Source organism: Gambusia affinis, linkage group LG06 (genome assembly GCF_019740435.1).
Source record: "Gambusia affinis linkage group LG06, SWU_Gaff_1.0, whole genome shotgun sequence".
Classification (NCBI taxonomy): Eukaryota; Metazoa; Chordata; class Actinopteri; order Cyprinodontiformes; family Poeciliidae; genus Gambusia; species Gambusia affinis.
Window position 1 is genome coordinate 4,158,859 of NC_057873.1, and position 25,355 is coordinate 4,184,213.

At 37.9% G+C, this 25,355-nt stretch overlaps 2 protein-coding genes across 2 annotated transcripts in view; one reads left to right on the forward strand and one right to left on the reverse strand.

Moving 5' to 3' along the window:
* Positions 1-22,204, reverse strand: part of tyw1 (tRNA-yW synthesizing protein 1 homolog (S. cerevisiae)) — a 36,750-nt gene extending 14,546 nt beyond the window's left edge. The window contains exons 1-13 of the mRNA XM_044120333.1: positions 22,050-22,204; positions 21,726-21,853; positions 21,546-21,647; positions 20,391-20,573; positions 19,876-20,070; positions 19,535-19,801; positions 18,123-18,245; positions 10,611-10,743; positions 8,135-8,187; positions 7,932-8,050; positions 5,167-5,276; positions 3,998-4,175; positions 1,328-1,463 (exon numbers count right to left, since the gene is read on the reverse strand). Coding sequence (XP_043976268.1) covers positions 1,328-1,463; positions 3,998-4,175; positions 5,167-5,276; positions 7,932-8,050; positions 8,135-8,187; positions 10,611-10,743; positions 18,123-18,245; positions 19,535-19,801; positions 19,876-20,070; positions 20,391-20,573; positions 21,546-21,647; positions 21,726-21,853; positions 22,050-22,113 — 1,791 coding nt within the window. The 5' untranslated portion in view covers positions 22,114-22,204. The remainder of the gene's footprint in view (positions 1-1,327; positions 1,464-3,997; positions 4,176-5,166; positions 5,277-7,931; positions 8,051-8,134; positions 8,188-10,610; positions 10,744-18,122; positions 18,246-19,534; positions 19,802-19,875; positions 20,071-20,390; positions 20,574-21,545; positions 21,648-21,725; positions 21,854-22,049) is intronic.
* Positions 22,205-23,016: 812 nt separating this feature from the next.
* Positions 23,017-25,289, forward strand: sbds (SBDS ribosome maturation factor). Its single transcript, XM_044120137.1, has 5 exons — positions 23,017-23,236; positions 23,425-23,554; positions 23,638-23,838; positions 24,756-24,920; positions 25,119-25,289. Exons 1-5 carry the CDS (start codon positions 23,109-23,111, stop codon positions 25,242-25,244), a joined length of 750 nt encoding a protein of 249 aa, XP_043976072.1. The 5' UTR covers positions 23,017-23,108; the 3' UTR covers positions 25,245-25,289.
* The last annotated feature ends 66 nt before the right edge of the window (positions 25,290-25,355 follow it).

The window sequence follows — 25,355 nt, forward strand, 5'->3', positions numbered from 1 at the left end:
TGATGTAATAATCCACCTGGAGCACCAAACTATCTGATACAGAATAAAAATATTGAGTTTCAGTAAAGAAAATAGAATAAAATAGTTCATTTGTTCGGATTTTAAAGAAAACGTTTCACAAATAGTGCGCCGCATTTACATTTAATTAGATAGTTTAAGTTTGATCCATATTTTAGATTTTGAGCTTCATGTCTGAGGTAATAATAAACAAATCTCTCATTATTTTGCCATTTGGCAAATGGAAATAATTTTGGTGATTCAAGAAACAAGAGACGTTTGGTCTGATTTAACTTCAGACGGAGAGAGACAAAAACAGTTTATGGCTTTTTATTTGGTGTTTGTAAACTTCTGGTTTCATCCGTGTTACCAACTACGTCAACACAACAAAAACTACAACTGTAAAATTGTAACTGTACATCTTCAAAAAGCAGAAGTGGAGCCTCCTGCACAACCAACAAGAAAGCAGGAAGTAGTTTCTGGATGGTAAGTCAACAGCAAAACACTAGCCTCTTCCAGCAGCCGTTGTACAGCGATAAAACCAGCTGACCAAACATGCTGAAAATCAGCTTGTGTTGCTAGGCAACACAAGTATATGTATATATATATATATATATATATATATATATATATATATATGGGCGAACCAACCAGATATAGTCGTGGTGGATAAACAACAGAGGAAAGCCGTAGTGGTGGATGTGGCAATACCAAGTGACTGCAACATCAGGAAAAAGGAGCATGAGAAACTAGAGAAATACCAGGGCCTAAGGGAGGAACTGGAGAGGGCCTGGAAGGTGAAGACCACAGTGGTGCCTGTGGTCATCGGGACCCTCGGGGCAGTCACCCCCAAACTGGAACAGTGGCTACAACAGATCCCAGGAACAACATCAGACATCTCAGTCCAGAAATGTGCAGTCCTAGGCACAGCCAAGATACTGCGCAGAACCCTCAAGCTCCCAGGCCTCTGGTAGAGGACCCGAGCTAAGAGGAAGAAGAATCACCACCCGCGGTGGGTGAGAAGGGAATTTTTTTAAATTATATATATATATATATATATAGGTACTTTATGATAAAATTACTCTAGTAAAAGTAAAAAAAAAGATCTTCCTGCTCCCAAAAAAAATAAAACAATACTGAAGTAAATGTAACTAATTAGTACCCGACTCTGAAAATAAAGCAAAGAGCAGCAGTCTGTAAGAGCCACTGTGGTTTCATCACTGCTCCAACACCTGCAGTGGCCATTAACCCTCCGATGGATTCAGGTGCGTTGCAGCAGGGAAGCATCTAAAAGTTGCAGACCAACAACGTTAAAACCAGCAGAACTTACTTTCTCTCCCAAAGCCCTGAGGCACTCGAGGAAACGAGGCCAGAAGTCCTTAAAAAGAGGCCGATCAATCTTCTTCAGGCTGTCCTTGGTGCTGGCATCCACACTGACGTACAGCTGAGTCACCGGCACCAGGTTCCTGGAAAGACAGGAACAATGTGTGCACACGCTTCAAGGCTTTCCATACGAGCAAACCGCTAACAGGACACATGCATACCTACTACTACAGCTCAACTCGTGAGAAAATCCCATTTTTAGTCACTTGTTTCAAAAGATAAACTGATTCATGATACAGAGCGAAATGTTTCAAATTCAAATTGATCCCAAAGGGAAATTAAACGCTGTCACTCATTCAAATTCTTCAGTTATTGGAGATAGTTGTGGCTGTTGGGAGGAGAGATCTAACAGTTGAAGCCTGTAGATTTAGGGTTAGGCCCCACAGGCTAATCCTAATCCTAATCCTTTAGGTTTAGGGTTAAGAGCTAGAAGGGCTAAGATGCTACCATGCTCATGGAAAGAAACACATTTCTAAATGACAAGGCCGACTGTAAAAAGGTGATTTCTCCACATTCTGATAGAAACAGCTCATCTTCACCCAGTAGCTCAGCTGGAAAGAAAAAATAGCTGCTGACTGGTGTCCTACCTTCACCCTGAAGGACGGGTGTGTGATAAGTGAGCCGCTGACTGGCTAGTTAGCTGAGCTATAGGATGTGCCAGTGTGGTATGTCTTCACAACCTTGAAGTGGTTCTGGACCGGGAGGTTTAAAGATGCTGAGCATTGCAAAAATCCATTTGAACTCTCAATAAAAACAAAAAAAAATATGTTATTTCACTTTCAGAGAACTTCTCAGAGATTTTACTGGTTTTTTAAGATAAATGTCCAGTTCCATCAAAAACCTGACATTTACTATAAGATACGTCATGTTCTGAATCAGAAAAAATACTTCAAGAGTAAAAATTTATTTCAAATTCAGCAAAAGTTCTGAAAAGTGTGAAGGCCAGAGCTTTCTGTCAGGCCACAACTTAAAGTTCTCTCTGTTCTCGTCTCAAACTTCCTCTCTGACTTCTTCATGCACCTTGGAGGCATGATACTCAAACTAAAAACTTGCAAACAACTCTACTTTATTTATATGTTGCCACCAGGCAGCCAGATATTTCTCTAGCAGGGTTTCTGCAGCTTTTCCCAACTCAAATTTAAGACTTTCTAAGACTTTTAAGACCACTGTGAATGGAATTTAAGACCTATACCTCCAAAGAAATCCACAAATCTCCTCCGGTCAACTGGATTTGCACTTACTCATGACAGAAAGTTAGTTAGCAAGTTTGCAAGGGTGTATTAGAAGCTAGTTGGCAGTAGCTCAAATACAGGGGACAGTGAAGTGAGTGCAAAAAACACACACACAAAAAAAAAAACAGACTGTACAAAAGGAAATAGTCCTGCCAAGACAAAACGTAAGTCATGCATGTTAATTTTAAAATAACATGCATGACTTACGTTGTTCCATCAACCTGCTGTGGAACAACAGTTGAAAATTAGCCTCTTTGGCTAAATCTGGCATATTTATGTGATGCCAGATTGTTTAATATGTATTGTCCCCATTATAAATGAATCAAATTCACAAGATCCATGAATAACATATTACTTTTTATTATGAGTTTAAAACATTTTAAGGCCTTAATTTTACATGAATTTAAGACTTTTTAAGGATGCATATTTAGATTGACTACTCTGTTGAAAATAAAAGTAATTTTCTTAAGTTTAGAAATGTTTTTAACTGAAATCAGAAATAATACAGCTACTAATAGAGTTTTAGAGCACTTTAAAACAATAATAGCTGCAACGGAGCCAGATACAATGCTAGCAGGATTTTTGCAGCTTTCACCAACTCAAATTTAAGACTTTTTAAGGCCACTATGAATGAAATTTAAGACTTATGTTCCACAGAAATACACAAACTTCATCCGAACAACTGGCGAGACATTTGCACTTACCTGTGATAGACGGATAAAAGCTAGTTAGCAATTGTATATTAGCAGCTAGTTAGCGGTAGCCTCAAACCACACAGTCCAATGAAGTGACTCCGAAAGTTCAAGAATAAACCCACAGAATGTACAAATTTAAATATTTTAGGTCATCTATGCTGTTTTCTTTTTCTTTATTAAAAATGGCTACAGATAAAAATGAACATTTTTGGCATATTTACGTGATGCATTCATGTTGATTAATATGCAAATAAATTGAGTTCAGAAATTCACAAGACCTGTTATTAACATGTCAAAGGCCAACATAGTTTTGTGATTAACTTAAGACTTGTAAGGCCTTAATTTTAGATATATACATTTTAAGACTTTTTAAGGATACACAGACATCCTCTCTGAAACAAAGGTTACTTTCTACAGCTTAGAAATGTTTTTAACTAAAATTAGAGACCATACAACTAATTTATTTGTAAAGCACTTCAAAAAATGTTAGCTGCAACAAAGTGAACAAATAAAATCAGTAAACATTGAAAAAACCAAAATAAACATTAAAACACTAAAATGAAAGCAAGAGCAAAAGTCTCAACGTGTGTTAAAAACCAAATATTAAGGAAACCTCAAGAAAGACCTGAAAATCAAAGGAAAATTTGGCTTTCTCTAAGCAAAATGAGTTTTTTTCTGCTTTCTACCCACCTGATTTCCTCTGGGAATTGAGCATTTGTGACCAGGAAACTGGAGATACGATGAGAGTGGAGGAGTCGAAGAAAGGTGTTGATTTCTGGGTACATGATTGGCTCCCCCACCAAGGACAGGGCGCAGTGCTTGGCGGCCAAACCCTCCTCGTATCGCTCCGGCTTCACTCCGGGGACGCCTGCAGGGACAGAGACCGTCCCTTCAGAGGTCAAAATCCTCAAACTGGTCAGTGGCAAACGGAGCACAGTTACAGGCAGAGATACGAATCAAAGTTTAATCAGTAGTTTAAACGACTCGGCCTCATAACAGATGGAAAACGAATTTATCGTCAGTCTGACAGCAAGGGCGCTCATAAAGATGAGAAACAGATGAGAGGAGGCTGAAAGCAGGAAATTAAAGGGAGGGAAAATACATTTTTGTAGCTGAGTTGAGGGATAAAACAATATTATTAAGGAAGAATTCTCAACTGCTTTAAAACTAGAAATCATAAACCCTGTTTTAAAGAACGCATGATCAATGCAGAGTATTGGTTTGACATAAAAACCCCACAAGGAAAAAAAATTTAAAATTAAATCATTTTCATGAATCGAAGACATTTTAATGCGTATGGACATTTTTATTGGGAGTATTTTTCTAAAACTGTTTTTAGTTTCATAAAAGTCCGAACGCAACTCGCCGCCTCTTTGCTCAAAATGTGGTCAAATTTTACTCTTGGGATGAAAATACGTTTTTATTTTTGCTGAGCTTTCGCCCAACGACCAGCTGCTCTCTGCCAACCTGGAATCAGATCAAACTCTAAAACTAATCATGTTTGTTCTCTTATCTAATCATAAAACGTCTAAACAGGCTTCCAGCATCTCAGTTTAGCGAGCACAAAGTGAAGTCAGGATGCCAAAAGGAGAAAATACACAGCATGTGTGTGAGGGACACGGCTTGAAAAGTGATTTATGAGCTACTGTAACAAAACAGCAGGCACAACAGCCGCATTTTAATCTTCTCTCCGCTTCATTACACCGAAGGTTACAAAAGGTCGTGAGCAGTAAACAGAAGCGGCGGCGAAGTGTGCATGATAAACAGAGGCGGCGTCTGGAACTGCTGTGAACGTTTTCCTGAGGTCCAAACGGCGTCACGCTCTCCCAGTTCGACCCAGAACCTGCTGGAGCGCTCACCTCTGAACTGTCGGATCATGTTCTGGTGCTTCTCCAGGGAATCCTGCAGGATCTTTTCTGCCGGGTCCATTTTCCAGCGCCACTCGGTGCCAACCGGGTTGGTGTGGTGTCTGTTAGAGACGAAACCAGAGACAAGGAGAAGAAGAAGTTTAAGTAAAATACTGAAGAAGCTCTTAACCTGATCCTGCATCTTGTTGGATGGATTTAGTCACACCTGCCATTTTTTAATACTGGACTTAATACTCTCTAAAGGGGAATATAGTGTCACTTTATAGCAAAACTCAACAAACTATGTTACATTTAGTTACGATTTAGTTGTCAAATAACTTTAAATAAATCTGACTTTGCAATTTAACACCTTCAAATTGGGCCTCTGTCTCTTTAAAAAAAAAAACAACCTTCTCTTTCTGAAGCTCCGCCTTCAGGAAGTCGTTTCACTGGTGTTTGCTAATCACTGCTGGCTAGTCTGAAGGAGCTCAGTGTGGGAGGAGCTGCGACTAGAAGGCGGGGCTAAGTCCAACCAGGCGTTTTGCAAGGCTAAATGGTTGCCATGGAGATTAAGTGATTTCTCAAACGTGCATGAAAGAATCAAAACACCCGTCATCACAATCCATGCTTGTTTAATCTTCTTCTAATCGTTTTCCAATAAACTTTAACATTTTATATTCGTACAGCTGAGATCTTTAAAGTCCAAGATGAAACTTCAGGGTTTTTGGAGATTTCTATGAGCGTTAGTAAAAATTTTTATTTTTTACTATATTTATGTACTTAGATGTTCAATTTGACTTTTTACCTTATAAATTATAATGTCATGCCCACACCTTTCACAATAATTAATAAATCAATTAATCGCATAGTAAATTAAAACAAACTCAGTAATTTATCGTTTTCTCTCTTTCTACCAAAAACTGGATGATAATAGTTTTCAGTCTGGTGTTTTGGTCTCAACTAGCTAATTATTTTAAGGATAATTTTGTTTGCAGAGACTTTATGATTCATTTTCTTTGTTGTTTTTATTGTTTGGTTCATTTATTTTATATATTTAAAATGTCTTCCAGTTCCAGTGTTAAATGTTCATTAGAATTTAAAGTTTATTGATATTTGAGAATGGGTTTTTTTTAAATAAAAAAACAATATTATCATTTATCGCAATAACATTGTCCAGCAACATTTATCATTTGTTACCATGACAGGCCTTTTTGGTTAGGTCTTCCTTCAAAGAAAAAAAAACAAATGTAATTGAAAATATACTCTTTTAAAACAAGAGATATGTTGTCTAACATTGATGTCTATTTATAATAAATCACGACAGTGCGGTCTATTCCAAGTACCGTCATCAAGTCCACTGATGTTACTCTCAACAATCTAACAGCAGCTGCTGTGACAGCGAGGTGAGGGCAGGAGCAGTGATACATCTGCGCCCTGAAATAGCTCATTTCCTGTCATCCCGCATGTCGTCCTTCAGACAGAAAGGCAGATCTGTGGCGACAGCCGCGCGGTTTCACCGCGGCACGATCCGACGGCAACCTTTCCAGCTCCACACAGCCGCTGTTTGAAACCAAACCGGAGGAGACTCAACGCTCAGAACCAATCAGCGTTCACATTTCAACTCAACGCAATGATTACTTTCATTCAGCAACAGGTGGGAAGATGAAGACACGTATTTGGTCAGACAAAGCTTATTGTAGTAACAAGAACGAAGCCCACACTGCAAAAACACAAAATCTTACCAAGTAGTTTTGTCTGGTTTTAGTGCCAATATTTCAGTGCACTGGAAATAAGACAAAACTAACTTGAAAGTAACTTTTTAGAAAGATATAGAGACTTGTTTTAAGTAAATAATTCCTTAATATAAATGAAAAAGTTCTAGTTCCACTGGCTGATTATTTCATCCACTGATGAAAAACAAACAAGTTTTTTTTTTTTATTGAAAGAAACTGATTTGGAAACATTTTATTTTGCCAGATTTTATTATTTTTGTTACTTATATGAATTATTGTCATTTTGGTTTTTAAAATACAAAAAATTTCCACTTAATTTATATGTTGGTGCTTCTGATGATGTAATCTTTAAATATTAACTGATTGATGATTTGATCACTTACTCAGTACTTGAGCTGACTTTTTACCAAATACTTTTCTACCCTTACTTTTTATTTCTTGGACGGCAACGTTTTACTTTACTTGAGTAAATATAAGAAGAAGTAATGCTGCTCTTACTTGAGTACAATTTACTTCACCAACCTCTCTTTACGAGTATTATCAAAAATGCAATCAGAAAAGGATGCAGGCTTGAGTTTTTCTTGTTTTTAGTTAGGAAACAGAAAAATATGATATGTTAAGCTTCTATCTAAAGCCAAGTATCTTTTCAGCAAAATACATGAGCTTGTTATAAGTCGATAATTCCTGAATATTGTTAAAGAAAATAACATTCCCACTGGCGGACTGGGTTGCTAGGTAACAGGTTGGGCTTGGCTGGGGTTGCTAGGTAACAGGTTGGGCTTGGCTGGGGTTGCTAGGTAACGGCGCAGTGGAATATTCTACCTACTTAAGCTTCCATCTAAAGCCAAGTACTCTTAAAATAATACAGAACTCACTTCCAAACGTCTCTTTAGCAAAATAACAAATAAAAATATGCTGACGTAGTACTACTCTTACTTTAGTACAACCTTTGGTTACTCTACACACCTCTGTTATATATTGAGCCTCTTTTCAGACAGATTTATGTATATATTCACCGTACTGTGTGCTGTAATGGTTGCATACCTCCAGCAGAAGACGCATTTGTTTGCGCAGGCCAGGCTGGGCGTCGTCTCCATGCAGCGATGCGACTCGATGCCGTAAAACGTGTGTTTGTAACAACCTCCTCTCCCTCGTAACATAGACTAGGATCACAAACAGACCTATGTGACTGAGACTCAGGCAGGTTTGGTGGCCGAGTTGGCAGAAAATGTCTAATTATTTTTTACCTTGGTCCATCGGCAAAGCTTCACTCCAGAGTGACTTCCAATTAACTTATAACCTGAAGGAGGAAAGGTCAAAACATGTTGATGAGTAAGTAAGTGAATAGCTTTGAAATGACTAGAAGTTTCTTCATACTAATCTATGGCCTAATTGTGACAAAGAACAGCAGAAAATTTGTACATAGGACATTTTCAGAGACTTCATGGTTCATTTTATTTGTTGTTTATTTTAGATATTTAAAATGTTTTCCAGTTCCAGTGTTAAATGTTCATTAGAATGTAAAGTTTACTGATTTCTGGGTTTGTGTTCCTGTATTATTATTACCATCATATTACTCGAAATTGCTCACAAAACAACAATATTATCATTCTGAGACAATTTATTGTTGCTTTCCACACAAGTGTAGGTTGGACAAAAAACCTACACAAAAAACAGAATCTTACCAAGTATTTTTGTTTAGTTTCTGTTGCAAACATCTAAATAAGACAAAACTAGCAAACAAGTAGCAAGGACTTCTTTACATAAATAATTCCTTAATGGTGATTTAAAAAGTACTAGCTCCTCTTGTAGATTATTTCACTTTTTACAAGACAGGGGGACTAGTACTTTCTTATGAGTATTAAGGAATTCATGACTTAAAACAAGCTCTTATTTCTTGCTAAATTGTTACTTATATGTTAGTTTTGTCTTATTTTAGGAAACTAGACCAAACAAACTTGGTAAACTTTGCAACAATGGTAGAAAGCAATATCACCAAAACAGAAGACAAAAAAATAAATAAACAAAAACTTGTAGAAAGTAGGTAAAGTTGTAAGATCCTGAGCTTTGTTGAATGTGGGTTAAAACGTTGCTGGGAACTCAGCAGTAGTTTCAGCAGGATGTGACTTTTGCGTGTGCACCGTGTTAAGAAAATGGAAACAGGAAGATGGTCTCCCTCAAGACCGAACGCCACTGAAACGAAGCCAAAACCTCCATCCTCCGTCCTTCACTTCCAAATAAAACCAACCACCTGCCAGGAGTGGCTGCTGCCAACATGGCACATGAAACGGGTCATTGTTTGGTCAAACGGAGTGAAGCCTCGCTAAGAGGCGCTATTTATAGCGGGTTCTGTAAGCTATCAGCAGGAAATGCTGCCTGAAAACGGCACTGAATGGTACTGATGGTACAAACATGACATTTTTACAGAAATCCAGCCTGTAATTTGATTCAGTAGGAAAAAAATAAAGAATATTTTAATCTAAATTGTTTTTTTAAGTTGATCAGATTGTCTAGAAACTTTTAGTTTTGATTCCTGGAGGTTAAATATGATGTAGAAAACCTGCCCACTTATTTTAGCCAATGTTCAAAATGGGAAAGACAAGGAATCACTATCTTCAGTGAGATCAAACCAGAAATGCCTTTCAAACAGCCAAACATACTATTCTAGTCAAACTTATTATATAATTATTTTAAATAATTGTAATTCAAGCAGTTCTGACCAGCATGTCTTTACACTGTAAACCTCTGTTCTGCTCAGGATGAACCTGACAGAGCTTTCCGTAATCCTCTAGAAACTCTGGCATAAATAAATCATTAGAAAATACAAATTGCGGAAAAGATGGAGATGGATACTTATGAATAAAAGATCTTTTTAGGTTTGGTTTCTGAAAGATGGTTGTTAAACAAATGCAGGCAGAAAGTTAGAGAATCATCTCTCCAATTTTAAAATTAAAACAACAAATTTAAAGTTCTCAGGGTTTTTGATGCTTTTTCACTCATTTTTGAGGAACTTAGTACTGAATAATAAATCAATAACAATATAAATTGCTATATACATGTGATCTATATATAGTCATATAGACATGTCTGTGTCTATATAAATGATTGAATCTTTGATTTTACGTCCAATAAAATATTCAATATTTTCACTGAACTCTGATCCAGAACCGCACAGCATTCTGGGAGATTTAGGCAGAGGAAAGACTTTAGCCTGAATCTTTTCAGGTTGGCGGAATCATCTCACTCGCTCTTTGGTTGCCTAGCAACTCAGTCATTCTCCGGTTGCCTAGCAACAACCGGAAGAGTAATGTGCGCAGCAGCAGTTCAATGTTTCACCACCTTGCCTCATTAACTGCTTAAAAATAAATAAAAATAACGTTGTGGAGTGAAAGGTCGGCAGGATTTAAAGTATTTATCGACACTTCAGAAGGAGTCGCTGTTTCTTTTACTTCACGTGTTTATTTGTGCATCACTTTCTGGCCTTTCTGTAGATTTTTAAACCAAAAACTGGCAACATGGAGAATCACCGCTTAATTTCTATAAACAGGCATTTCAGCTTCCAATTCTTTCTCCTATCTTTAAATGTTAAAATGAAGCTGAGGATCTAAGAAGAACTTGCTAGCTAATTAAATCATTCTGTTTTTAACGTTTCAATGTCCTCTCCTGTGGTTTTCCAACCAGTTTTTTTTTTTTTTTTTTACATAAAAGTCAGTTTTTCCTCACCTTGCTTGGTCAGTGCTTCCCTCAGAGCCGGGGTGATCATCTCCCTTCTCTCCTCTTCATCTGCAGTCTTCATCACTCCATTCTGTTTGGACAGTTTCACCATTTGCCCATCTCCTTGATCCTCTTTCACACCCTGTAAAACGTAAAACCTGTTTTAAAGGTTTAACTGGGGCGTAATAATATGACCAGGAGTTGAAAGAATAGATTGTTTTGACAACTGAAAGTAACATGGGTTTTTTTTTTGTAACCCAAATGTTAAAAATGTAAATCTCTTTTTTTGTGCTTCTTGCAGAAGAACATTTATTTGTTCAAATCATTTTCTATTTATTGAGAAACTGATGAAGATGCTTTGTGCACATCTGGAAATTTAATGACAAAAACAATAAGCTGCAACGTATAGAAGTGATTTTTCTGATTTTAGATCACTGTATATTTGTGTGCGTATATTTTGATATTTTCATATTTCTAGCTTTGTCTTATTTGGTGCTTTTCTACCTTGTATGGTTTTTATTGTAATTTATTTTTCCATTCTGTCCCCTTTCAGGGACAAATAAAGGATTATGTTTCCGGGGCGTGCTCCGGTGGCGCCCCACGTTTGGAGGCCTTCAGTCCTTGACGCGGCCGTCGCGGGTTCGATTCCCGGACCCGACGACATTTGCCGCATGTCTTCCCCCCTCTCCTTCCCCCTTTCCTGTCAGCCTACTATGAAAAAAGGGACACTAGAGCCCACAAAAAGGACCCCTGGTGGGGGAAAAAAAAGAAAAAACAAAAAGACTATGTTTCCTATTTTTTCTTATCTTGGTGATGCACCAGTAAACCAACCAGCAGGCCTGTCACAATAAACAATAAATCAATTAGTTGCATGATAAATTAAGCGAAACTCAATCATTTTCATTTGCTTGATTTCTCTTTTTTTTCCTCTTTCTTTTCTCTTTTTATCAAAAACTGAGTGATAAATGTTTTCAGTCTGGTGCTTTTTCGAAAGATAATTTTGTTAGCAGAGACTTTATAATTCATTTTGTTTGTTGTTTCACTTGTTTTCTTTATTCATCTTGGACATTTAAAATGTCTTCCAGTTCCAGTGTTTAAATGTTCACCAGAATTTTAAGCTTATATCAATAAGTCATTATTACTATTATGTTACTTGAAAATGGTCTCAAAACAATATTAGAAATATTTATCGCAATAACTTCTGGGAGAATTTATCGTCCAGCAAAATTTGTTATTGTGACAGGCCAATCAATCAGCGATCAAAATCAATTCTCCCCTGATCAGAGGATAAAATATTCTACTTTAAGATGAACCATATAAACTTCATCTTTGATGCACTTTGAACTTAATAAAAGTATCGATTATATTTTAAAGGGAATAATAACAGTCTTGTAATCTCTCCCTTCTCTGCTTAATGAAAAATTTCTACTTCTATTTTTCAGGCCTGAAGGTTTATAAATACCCTTTTGTTTTTGTAAAAAATTAATTTTATGAGAATTTTTGTTCCTGCATGCCGCCGTGTTTCCTCAGGTCGCCGTATCTGACATTTCTCTGACATTTTACTCTGTGTGGGAAAGAACTGGTCGGGTTTTATGACCTTTCTCTGCTCTGCTGGCAAGTTTTCACTTCACATCACTCCTTTAGAGCTTCTTTCCTACTTTCCGAAGGTTAGAGGGTAATTTATTAACATCTACACACAGACAACACACTGCCAGCTCCTCGTCGGGGGAACTCTGCTCTACAAAAGGCTTTTTAACCAAAATACATTCATAAAACCATCCATCAGTATCAACGTGTGCAAACCCAAACAACGACTAATACGTTTCAAGTGGCATGGATTCATGCTGGTATTATAGTTTCACTGTGCTTCATGCCAAGTCCTCACACTGATGCAAAGCTCTGATATACGGAGGGCCATAAGGGACAAAACTTAAATAAATAAACCCATAAATTATTGGAAAAATGTTCTATAAAACAAAGAAACATTGGAATAAAATTTTAAATAACATTCTTTAAAAAAAAAGTATGAGATAGAAAAGATAAATTTTATTTTATATTTATTAACAATACTTCTGCGTTCCTCTTAACTTTGAAGTAACTTCAACAACAATCACCAAAGTATTTTTACTCAAACGCATAAAAAAGAAAACAATCAACCCAAAAAAATTAGAAACTGGAGGCCTGGCTTATGATAAAATAATGGTGCAAAACATTTTCCTTAAGTTTTCTATCCACAATGAATTACATTTTACTTTATATTACTATTGGGCAGATAAACCTAAACAAAAATAAACACTTTTGTGACCCAAAAGTGTTTTAAGCTGAACGATTTTGGCGTTCCTGGAAAAACGTTTGGATGCGATGGTTTCTCCTCCGTTACCTGCAGGTTCTGGTTTTGCTGTTAAATCTGCTGAATCCCATTTATTTGACAGATTAACACCTTTTCATCCCATTAATGCAATTTGTTTAAAAAGTTAAACATCCCAGAGACATACTGTGTTTCACAAAGAGAGGATCGATAATCCCCAGAAAAGCCGCGAGCAGAAAGGTGTGATTAACGAGCCGCCCGTAAAAACGACAGCTTCACCAATTACTGTGCAGCCGCCACTTCCTGCGCCGGTCCGCCGGGATTTAAATGTCGGCGCGTCGCCCCAGTGGAGCCGCGAAGGAGCCGATCCCGTGTCAGCAAACGCGTCCAAACTAAACCGACGCTTTGAGACGGTGTGCAGATTTCTGCATGGATGGGTTTTAATTCAGGGTACAAGGATGTTCAAGGATTTCCCTTCAGTTAAGCTTTTCCAGGATAAAGAATAATAAAGAAAAAAAAGTTTAATCTAATTAAAGGTTTCTGACTTTGAGCTCTCAGATTATGAGGAATTCAGAGTGAATAAAGACAAAAACGATTTCTGTGTCGATCAGCTGCTTTAAGTGAAAAGAAATGTTTATTTTACAGAAATATTGAAGATACTGAGAGTGAAAAGCTTCACATGGATCTTTTAAATGTTCAAAATGACCTAAAAGATTCTGGATAGATAAAAAAAAAAAACAATTTTTATATATATATACTTTTGCTGCTTTATTGATAAAAAAAAAGTAACTCCCTCCCAATCCCCAAAATGTAACATTTTATGTACATTTACATGTTTTTATGGAAACTAAATATATTTTAAAAACTGCCAATGCAAAAATATATAAAAATTGTACTGAAATTGTCCTTTTGTTGTTCTTCTAATTAATAAAAACATAAACATGATTAAAAACGCTGCACATTTTTTTATTAAAATTATTTTTATATGTTTTAGTAACTGGGAACAAAACATTAACCAGTCTGGGTTTTATTCTCTGTCCACTCCTTAAAAAATAAAGAAAAACAAACTGTACTTTTGTTTTAAACAGAAAACTATCACATAGAAAACAAGATATGTTCCACATGTTGTAAATTTATGTGAAAGAAAAAGTTCCTGACAGAATCAACTCATTTTAATCCTTAATCTGAAGAGATTATCATTATCCTCCTGTGGACGAAACGCTGGAAAAGAAAACGACGCAGCAGTTTGGATTAACGATCCATTTCAAACAGTTTCTACCTGGCGACACATGAGCAGCGGCTTTCTGGCAGGAACAGAAGCTGGTCTGCGACGACGCTGTGAACGTTTCTGTAAAATCAATCAGTCCAACAACAGAGACGATGGCGCTCTGCGGGACGCAAACAAAAACTGATGAAGACCAACATCAGGGAGGAAGAACACATCCAGTCGGGACACGAAGAGGAAACAGATGCAGATCTGCGCTCATCACAAAATGTATTAGTGACGCGACGCTCTCCGTTTAAAGTTACATCTGGAAAATTCTGCAAATAGGCAAGTTTGTTTACAAATAATTTGAAAATTCTGCAAATAATGAGCAATATTAAGGTGGAAATCCACTCTACTGCATTAACTTTGCATGAAGTTGTAGCCAAATTGAACACTTACTGGTTTGTTTTTTATATTTTGTGATATTTCACATAAAATGTAAGGATTTTATTTTCTTAACATGATGCATGTGCTGCCGTTCAAACTGACCTGATGTGTAAATTCTGCTCCCTTAATGCAGCAATAGAATAAATTGTGTTCTTTGTTTTATTTTATCTGTCCAAAAAATGTTAAATAAGTAAAATTTGCAGAGTCACTGCAGCTTTCCAACTCAAATGCAAGACTTTTTAAGACATTTTAAGACCATTATGAGGGGAAATTAAGACCTTTATCTCCACTAAAATGTATGAACTTAGTCCAGCCAACTGGCAATAAATTTGAACTTTGGCTCAAAACAACTAGCAAGGCTATGTTAGCTAACCTGCTACCTTTACAGATACACAGCTAGCAAGGCTATGTTAGCTAGCCTGCTAGTTTAATGGCTACACAGCTAGCAAGGCTATGTTAGCTAGCTTGCTAGCTTTAGAGCTACACAGCTAGCAAGGCAATGTTAGCTAGCTTGCTAGCTTTACAACTACACAGCTAGCAAGGCTATGGTAGCTAGCTTGCTAGGTTTAGAGCTACACAGCTAGCAAGGCTATGTTAGCAGTGAGTTACAAACTGTTGCCTGACAGAAAAGTCAGAGAAAAATAAATACGTAAAATATCTAAATAATCCTGGCAAGACAAAATATAAGACCTGTGATTAACTTATTAAAGGCCAACTTACTTTATTAAAATGAATTCAAGACATTTTAGGGCCTTAATGTTAAATATGTGACTTTAAGACTTTTTAAGGATGCATTGTTTTTACTGAAGACAAATCAAAGCATAAATCCCAAACTTAGAAATCCACCAATCGATCAAATTACACAAATTCCTGAAGGTGAATGATTAGGGGAAAAAAGCAACTACATCTGACATCTGTTGTTTAAGACCAAAATAAGCCAAAATTTAAGACCTGTGATTAGCATATTTAAGGCCAGTTTACTTTTTAAATACATTTTTAAAAATCCACCAATTAATTAAATCAAATTGCTTTAATTCTTGAATTAAGATCAGTGATCAGAAGAAAGCAGCAGGATTTTCTTTTTAAAGTTGAACCACAGAGTTGGCAGAAACATCTAATTCCAGAAAACCTAAACCAGTTTTTATACTGGTTTAGGTTTTAGAGCTACAAGGTAGGAAATAAAATGAATGAATCATTTTGTTCGTTCGAAATGACCCCCGGGAAAGCAGAACTGGTAACGTCTCTTTCCTCCAGTTTCCCGTCTTGACTCACCCGTCCCTCACAGATCTGTGGAGTGGGCGGCGCAGATTTTACACAAGCCTCCATTTCTTCTCCGCCGTGGTCTGAAGTCGATCAAACCATCTGCTGCTTCTCCCTCACTGACAGATTTCCTTTTTCCATTTTCACTGGAAAAAGTCAGAACGGATGCTGGCGACGATGCTGCTTTCATACCTTAACCTGGTAAATCCTGAACATCAGCTAAAATCTAGATGCAGAAGCTTCTTTTTACGTAGGGAGACAAACTTCAGCTGTGTGAGAAACATCAACGAGGTTCGAATGCACAATTTGAAATTTAGAAAATAATTTCCCCTCGAGTTTCAAATGTTATTTTATATTTTTGCTTATTTTAATTGCACGCAGCTCTTTAAACGTCCTGTGAGTAAATATATTCATCCATAGCAACTGGAACTTTCAATATCTAGCAAGTTATTTTCACAATTTACCGTGTATGAAGAGAGAGCCTCTGTGAAATTACCGTAATGTTAGGGAAGCTGCCATCAGGTTTTTGCTGATACCGATCATCCTTGATCTCTGCCGATCACCTGGATTTACTTGTTAATTTTTCACTTTAGGTAGAAACGATACCAAACGATCCGGCAAAATTAAAAAAATTATCTGGCAATAAATTCACCTAATTTAGAAATTAGGTGAATTTATTTTGTAGGCTTTGGGCTTACAAAATACTTGCAGGCCCAAAGCAGCAGCTATTCAGTCAAAAGGACGACTGAAAAACCTGAAATCAGTAAAATAATATTTAACAGTACGGCTCTCAGTTCCATAAATTATTAGTCAAATAAATCTGCCTCTATTGAATAACGTCAAGTAATAAAGGAGACAGACAGTCATTGAAAATCAAGTGCAGGTTGCATTAAAATAAACAATCCTGACTTACTAAATCAAAACCTCCTGATAGCTGGTTACTGCTGGTTCTGATTGGTTGTTTCTGAATGAGGCGAGTAAATGTGCAGAGAGGAGATCGATTATTTTCAGAGATTATCTGTCTAATGTTAGGACAGCGAAGGTTTTAATGCACATCTAAAATCGTTCTGTTTTAGTTACATGCTGCAGCGTTAAGCAGAGTAAGAGTTCACCGTCGGGTGGACGTCTGTGACAAGGCGGTCCAACAGCAAGAGCAGAACCAGCATCAGAAAAACTTCCAGCTCGAAGTCTTGAATTATTTTTTGGGTTATTTGTTTAGCTTTCTGACCGTGATGCTAATCCAGCTGAGTGTTGGTAGTTGTGCTACTTTACCTGCTGTCTGGCTGCTCCGGATGTCCTTTTGTTCCTGCATTGAGCCTCGATGTTGACAAACTCTGTCAAGTGTTTGTTTTTTAAATGTCATGTTAGATTTGGGGCTGCACAGTGGCGCAGTGGGTAGAGCTGTTGCCTTGAAGGTCCTGGGTTCGATTCCCGGCCCGGGGTCTTTCTGCATGGAGTTTGCATGTTCTCCCTGTGCATGGTGGGTTCTCTCCGGGTTCTCCGGCTTCCTCCCACAGTCCAAAAACATGACTGTCAGGTTAATTGGTCTCTCTAAATTCTCCCTAGGTGTGAGTGTGTGTGTGAATGGTTGTGTGAGTGTGTGTGTGAATGGTTGTGTGTCTCTGTGTTGTCCTGCGACAGACTGGCGACCTGTCCAGGGTGAACCCGCCTCTCGCCCAGAACGTAGCTGGAGAGGAACCAGCAACCCTCCTGACCCCATTAGGGACGAAGGGTGAACAGAAAATGGATGGATGGATATTAGATTTGTTTTATTGATGCATTGTGACGCGCTGCTCCCCCGTAATAATTTTCTGCCGCAACACGCAAACTTCCCCCGTTCGCTCAGAGCGTTATAGTTCCACACGACAGGATTTGCTGCTGCGCTCTTGAGCCGTGTGAAGGAAAGAAGAGATTAACTCACACAGAGGCTGCGACGTGAGATAAATGTGATCGTTTTGGTGATCGGTAACAAGAGTCAGCGATCGGCGATCACCGATCAGACACTTTTTCACGGAAATCTGCGGATTATGATTGGTGGCCGATTGATCGGCTCACTTTTAGTAATAACCTGATATTGGCTGGAAAGTGCATCATCTCCCCTTCCAGAAGCCGATGGAATTTTTCAGATGGCGTAAAGTGTGGCGGAGTTACGATGCTGCAAATTTGGTGCTTCATTCGGCCTGGAACGGTTAACGGAAACAAAATTGTGTTTTCTTACATCAGTGGTATATTGGTCAAGTTTTGCACACACTTTCTCCAGCAGCTCAAAAAGCCGTTTTAATCGTGGGTGAAACCTGACCTTTGCTTTCTTGACGTTATTCATGATGTTGCCCAGATCCTCCACATCGACCACGGAGCGCAACGTTTTCTCATCCGACAAGCCGGACTCGTCCTCCTCACTGCTGGATTCAATCAGCTCCACCTGAAACATTAAAAAATACATATTATTATTTATTTTTCTCTTTATTCTCTAGAGTCTCTCTGAGAACATGGGATTTTCCTTTTCTTTTACGTTCCCTCACTGTAAATGAGCAAACACAGCCTCAGTGAAAACTGGTTGAAAACCGATCGATTAACTGTGTTTATGTTTATTTGGAGATGTGAAAGTACAGGAAAAAGGCCCTTTTTTAACCAGACTAAAACACAATAAATGTTATCACCCTGTGAAAATAACTCTAAAACATTCCCAATAGTTTGGATGTATTTTTATTTATGTCTTTGTTATGGAAAGTGTATTTTTATCTCTGAGAAGGAACTGAGGGTCTGTGTTTGACCAGTTCCTCCGGCAGTTTATCTCATTTTCCCATGTTGTAAATGTATTAATTTACCAATGAAACTAAAACTTTTTCATCAACATTACAGAACAACAAAGGTGCAGAAAAAAACTTAAGCCCAATTTCAAGCCCTGGCAATTCTGAATCGATTCAAAATTGATTTTAGTCTTCTTAATTTCTTTGTAAAATTATATTTGGAATAACTTTTGGCTTTCTTTTATTTAAGAAAAGGTCAGGCAGGTAGTTTAAGCTACAGAATTGTTTAAAATAAATATTCTGTTGGTTTGCATCATCTATCCGTCTTGTGAATACGAATCAATAAATCAATCATTTCCATTTGGTTATTTATCTTTTTTCTCTTTCTTTCCATCATAACCTGGATGATGAATGTTTTCAGTCTGGAGTTTTGTTCTCTGTCATGTAATCTTTTTTATTTTTGAAGGACAATTTTGCTTACAGAGACTTCATAATTCATTAGATTTGTTGTTTTGTTTTTTTTAAATGTCTTCCAGTTGATTAGAATCTAAAGTTGAAAATGGTTTCAACACAAAAATATTATCGCCTATCGCGATACCTTCTGGGGGAAATTTATCATCCAGCAAAAGGATGCGACAGGCCTAGCTGTGATTTAATTTATATTTAAAACAAATCTCTAAACTGTTTGAATAAAAAAACTGGAATCGGACTGAAGGACACAGAAAGATTTGCGTCTCTCTAAAAGTTACTTCTATTGTATTTTCTGGACTACATATTTCACTTAAAGGCCTTTAATCTTATCAAAAAAAAAACACAGTACGCCTTGAAATTCAGAAAATAAAGTTTCATCTTAGTTTAAGATAAAACTAACCTGGATATTTTAGATATTTTAGATATTTGCATTGGAAACCAGACAAAAATCCTCGGTAAGATTTTGTATTTGTCACCGGTTTTCTGTTACCTCGGATCCGTTCTCCTCCTCCTCCTCCTGCGCTCCGTGCTTCTTCCTGTTCTTACAGGAAGCGTCGCTCTTGCAGTTCCCGCTGCAGCTCTTCTTCTCCCCTCTGGCCAGAGCCTTGAGGCGGCTCAGGAACCGGACCTCCCAGGCCCGGAAGTCCGCCTGAACGCTGCCATGTCGGCTCTTCACCACGTTGCCGTCGCCCTCTCCTCTGCTCAACACTCGCCTGGCGCTCAGCATCCACAGCCACTTGTCGACGTTTTTTCCCACCTGCGGCGGGAATGGAGCCGGCAGAATAAACGAAGCTGTCGAGCCATTTTGGTTCTGCTTGGTTCTGATCTGACCGTGTTGTAGTGGCCGACGTAGACGGAGTCGCCGAGGCCGAACACGGCGTAGCGGAGCCCCTTGAGGAAGGAGTTGCCGTAGCGGAAGTCGGTGGAAGCTTCTTCCAGCCACTTGCAGAACCACTCGGCGTTCTCAGTGGGACGTCCGTCCGTGTATGTGGCCACAAGAAACACGCAGACGGACTTACTGACGCACTGAAGGAGACGGACAGACAGGGAGCGTAGAAATTAGAGCTGGAAACCTTCATGGAACAGGGAAACTCTGACTGAATGTCTGACTTTTCAAACTGAGACATTTTAACCTTTTTTCTAAAAAAAACATCTGAGATTTGTTTGTTGGAAATTTACTCCTGCCTTTTTGTCTATCTACTGTGATGTTACAATAAAATAAAGTATTCTGTGGATTTTTTTTAAGAGATCAGAAAAGCACTTAAATCTAATTCCAGACTCTGACAGTTTTCCCGACTCTGCAGGAATCCTGAAGTAAAAATCGGACGTGTTTGGACTTTGCTGACCTCGTCTGCAAGTCGATCGTCTGGGTCGTAGTCCTTCATGTCTATCACCTCTGCTGGGATACCCAGAGTCTGCACCTCCTGTGAGAGCTCTGAGGCGAAACCCTGAGAAACAGAAAAACACAAGGACAGAGGGAAATATGTGATTAATTTCACATATTTATCAGAAATACATTTGAACATTCCCTGAGGTCAAGAAGTTGAATTTGTCGCAAACGTCTGACTTTATAAACACTGGACACCTGGGCTGTTTCTGACAGATTTCTGAATTCATAAATATCCTATCTTTCATCTTTCAAATGTAGATTTTAATAAAAAAGATTTTTTCCTTTCATATTTGCAACTGTCCAACATCAGAGAACATCCATCTTTTTCTTAAAAATATGTTAAATTATTGTAGAAATGTCTGAGTTTTTTGGCAGAAATTTACTCCATTGTGGCCATTTTCTTCTTCCTCTCCTTCATATATTATTGTCCTACACTTTTTACTAGGCCTACTTTAAATTTACACCCAAAAAAACTCAGAAACTTTTAGTGGATGTCTGACTTTATAAACACTGGACACCTGGGCTGTTTCTGACAGATTTCTGAATTCATAAATATCCTATCTTTCATCTTTCAAATGTAGATTTTTTCCTTTCATATTTGCAACTGTCCAACATCAGAGAACATCCATCTTTTTTCTTAAAAATATGTTAAATTATTGTAGAAATGTCTGAGTTTTTTGGCAGAATTTTTTTACACCCAAAAAAACTCAGAAACTTTTAGATTAATCTCAGTATTATAGAAAAAATATCTGATTTTGAAAAGTCAAAAATGTACAACATTTGAAACATTTTAAACTTTTCACAAGTCAGAAGGTTTTACCTTTTGAAGCTCAGAATTTTCCAAGTTTTCTTTCTCAAGAAATTTTGAGAATAATTTCAACATTTCTGATTTTTGTTTTTTGATTTGTTTTTACAGAAGATTTTAACCCCTGAAACATGAACGTCACCATCTTTATCTGAGCTGATTTTGCTTTTTGCAGCTTTTTGAACCTTCAAACCAGAATCCTTTGTACCAGAATCTTTTGTATGATTTATCTGAAAAGGCAACAACAGAGAGGATTAATGTAATTTTGTGTTGACGTCACTAAGACACTCACCTTCCTTGTGTAACCTGCTGAACGTCACCATCTTTATCTGAGCTGATTTTGCTTTTTGCAGCTTTTTGAACCTTCAAACCAGAATCCTTTGTACCAGAATCTTTTGTATGATTTATCTGAAAAGGCAACAACAGAGAGGATTAATGAAGAACAATAATGCTGCGTGGTGTTGACGTCACTAAGACGGGACTCACCTTCCTTCGTGTAACCTGCAGTAAGACGTAGAAACCCAACAGCAGAGCAGCAGCAGAATAAACGTAGAGTCTGTTGTTCCACATCCACAGCAGATAGTTTTCAGTGGGACTGCGGACATCCTGTGGGACTGCACGGAGAAAAAAACGTCCAACTGACTCTTCTAATATTCACCAAAACCACAAAAACCAGCCCAACGTCTCCAGACAAAAAGGCGTTAAAACCCGCCTTAAATTATCTGGGGCAAAAATAAACAGTGTGACTCGACCAAAACAGGAAGACGTAAAAGAGTTTTTCAGTTAAAGCAAACGCTTAAATAAACTCACCATTAGTGTCGGAGGTAGACAAAGAGCCCGTAAGAAAGGAAATAACTGTAAACAAAGCTAACATGGTTGCAAAAAGGGAAAACTTTCTAATACTACGTCCTCATAAGCTTGTGCTGTAGTACGCTGCCATGTTGGTTGGCCGCAAGGAATGCTGGGAGTCGAAGTCTTTGACAGCTCTTTACGTTTCTCAAAGTTATGTGTATTATTATTATTATTATTATTATTATTATTATTATTATTATTATTATTATTATTATTATTATTGTTAGTTAATGTCAGCTTATTTAGGAATCCATCTGAGAAAAAGCATTAAAATGTTTGTCCTTGTGAGAATTTTTGGCCCAATTTTGAATAGTCACATTTATTTTTGAGCGTTCATACAGAAAATGTTAACTTTTAAGTAAGATTGTGTGCTTTAAACAAATTTTAATTTTAAAATATTTTTTAGATCTGAAATTGTTGGAAATTTACTCCTGCTGTTCAGCTGTTCCCTCAAAACGTAGTTCTTCGAAACGACCACTGGACGGCAGCAGATACAGATAAACTTTATGAACTTTACAATGAAGACTAGGGTTTTATTTTCTGCTATCACGGAAGAACGAAAAGTTTAATAAAATTTATGTAATGTCTTTAAATGTTAAATTATCTCAATGAAATGACCGCTGTTTTTCTGACAATTTACATCAGTGCCAGTTAAATAATTTCTGACATTTTTCTAATGGCCACAAGAGTACAGCAAAATCAATCCATCAGTGTTTACAGTTAGTCACGTAGCTGGTAATTTATCCATTTCTAATTTAAGAACGTAATTGTAGCTTTCATTTACTATAATAAATGAAGAAATGTATAGCTGTTTTTTAAAAATATATTTTATAAATGTTAGTTTTTTGAGAGTTTTTGGCGCTGATATCGAAAGAGTTTCGGGGAGCGGAACTATTATTCCACATTTCACATTTCTCACCGGTTCCTCCTTCTAGACACACATCCGCTGACGTCATATCTTATTTACTGTCGCAGCAACTCGAAGACATTTTCTTTAGTGTCTTATCAAACAAAAACATGTCTATATTCACTCCAACAAACCAGATCCGGCTGACCAACGTCGCTGTGGTTCGGATGAAGAAGGGCGGGAAGCGGTTTGAAATCGCTTGTTACAAAAATAAAGTCATGAACTGGAGATCAGGCGCGTGAGTCACTTTAAAACTCCATTATCCGGGACTTTTCTCTGACTTTTTACGGGTTTAAACGGGTTATTTGTCCGTTTTGAAAGCAGTTGTGAGACTTTCAGAATGCGGTTGTTTTTTCCTTTTTGTTTGTTTGTTTTCGGTTGACCGTTGGGTGAAGCAAACGTTTTTATTTTTTGTTTTTACTGCAGAGAGAATGACCTGGACGAGGTGCTGCAGACACACTCTGTCTTTGTCAATGTTTCCAAAGGTCAGATGGCGAAGAAGGATGACCTGGTCAAAGCTTTTGGAACAGGTGATCAAACAGAAATCTGCAAGCAGGTGAATAAAGCACGAGGAGTTTCTAACCCTAGCAATCGGATCTTTTCCTGAACGTTTGGTTCTGTTGTTTTTTTTTATGACAGATTTTGTCCAAAGGGGAACTCCAGGTGTCTGACAAGGAGAGGCACAGCCAGCTGGAGACAATGTTCAGAGACATCGCCTCCATCGTGGCGGAGAAGTGTGTGAATCCAAACTCTAAGAGGCCTTACACAGTCAGTCTGATCGAGCGAGCGATGAAGGACATCCACTACTCTGTGAAGCCCAACAAGAGCACCAAGCAGCAGGTTAGCGGGGAAAACTGAACCCTACAACTCCAAACAGGAAGTGGAAATATCTGGTGCTGTTGTACAAAATCATAACTACTATCATCTTTTTAACATGTTTTAAGACTCTATATAACCCATTTTAGTGTGTTTTACACTAAAAAGAAGCAAAACCTGAAGTAAAGTCAAATTAAACATCATAATGACTGAGTTGAAATACAGACTGGGGTGAATTGGGTTGAATTAGCACTAAATAAATATTCAGCATAATTGTTCAGATAATAAAGCAGAAAATTGTTGCTTTTTGAAGATCAAATTTTTAGAAAATCTGACCCCCCCCCCCATTACACTCATTGGGTCAGAGTGATGTTAGCACGCCCAGGGCGGCCATCTTGTTTGGCAAGAATGTTTCTATTTATTTGGACTTTAAATTCAGGTCAACTGTACGGTGGAATAAAGTCATTGTTCCATTCTTGTATTCTTGTGGAATACGACTGTATTCCACAAGAATACAGTCGTAGTAAAATGAGAATAAAGTCATACGACTATAGAATAAAAGCGTTAACTTTCCCAGAATAAAGTTGTAATATTAGGAGAATTAAGTAATAATTTTACGTAACAAAAAATAAAATGAGGAGTTGTTGTTTGGTTTTATAGTTAAGGATATAATTAAAATTTTAACACATCAGTGTTAAAGTATTATCAGCAGCAGGACACTGAGCAAACATCTGAGTCCGTTTAGGAGAATAAAACGACACGGACTGAGCTGCTCATGACAGATCTTAACTCTATCAACGACTTTTTCATTAAAAATACTTTTTTATTGTAATTTTAAAAAGTTCTTCTGATGAAATTGTGTTTTTTCTGCTAAAGACACAGTTTGGTGCAGGATTGTACGTCTGCAGCTCCTCCATGTTCCCTCTGTTTGCTCCCTCCAGGCCCTGGAAGTGATCCGGCAGCTGAAGGAGACCATGGAGATCCAGAGAGCCCACATGCGGCTGCGGCTGGCGGTGCCGGCCAAGGAGGCCAAGAGGCTGAGGGAGAAGCTGAAGCCGCTGCTGCAGGTGGTGGAGAGCGAGGAGTTTGACGAAGAGCTGGAAATGGTGAGCTAACCTCTGCTTACCCCTGCTAACCACTGCTAGCCTCTTCTAATCACAGCTAAATCCTGCTAACTGCTTCTAATCTCTAACCTCTCCTAACTGCTGCTAACCTCTGCTATCTCAGCTAACACTGCTAAGTGCTGTGACTCATTGAACCGCACTGACCTTTGCTCTCTACCCTACCTCCGTGTCTCCCACCAGGTGGTTCTGGTGGATCCCGGCTGCTACAGGGAGATCGATGAGCTGATCCGCTGTGAGACCAAAGGCCGAGGCTCTCTGGAGGTGCTGAGCCTGAAGGATGTGGAGGAAGGAGATGAGAAGCTATAGGAGCTGATTCACTTCTGATTCACTAAAACTCCTACAGAGACACAGTTTACTGTCTAACTCGCCTTATTTCAGCCTTTAACGCAGCAGCTATGTTTAAGAGAAACTCACACT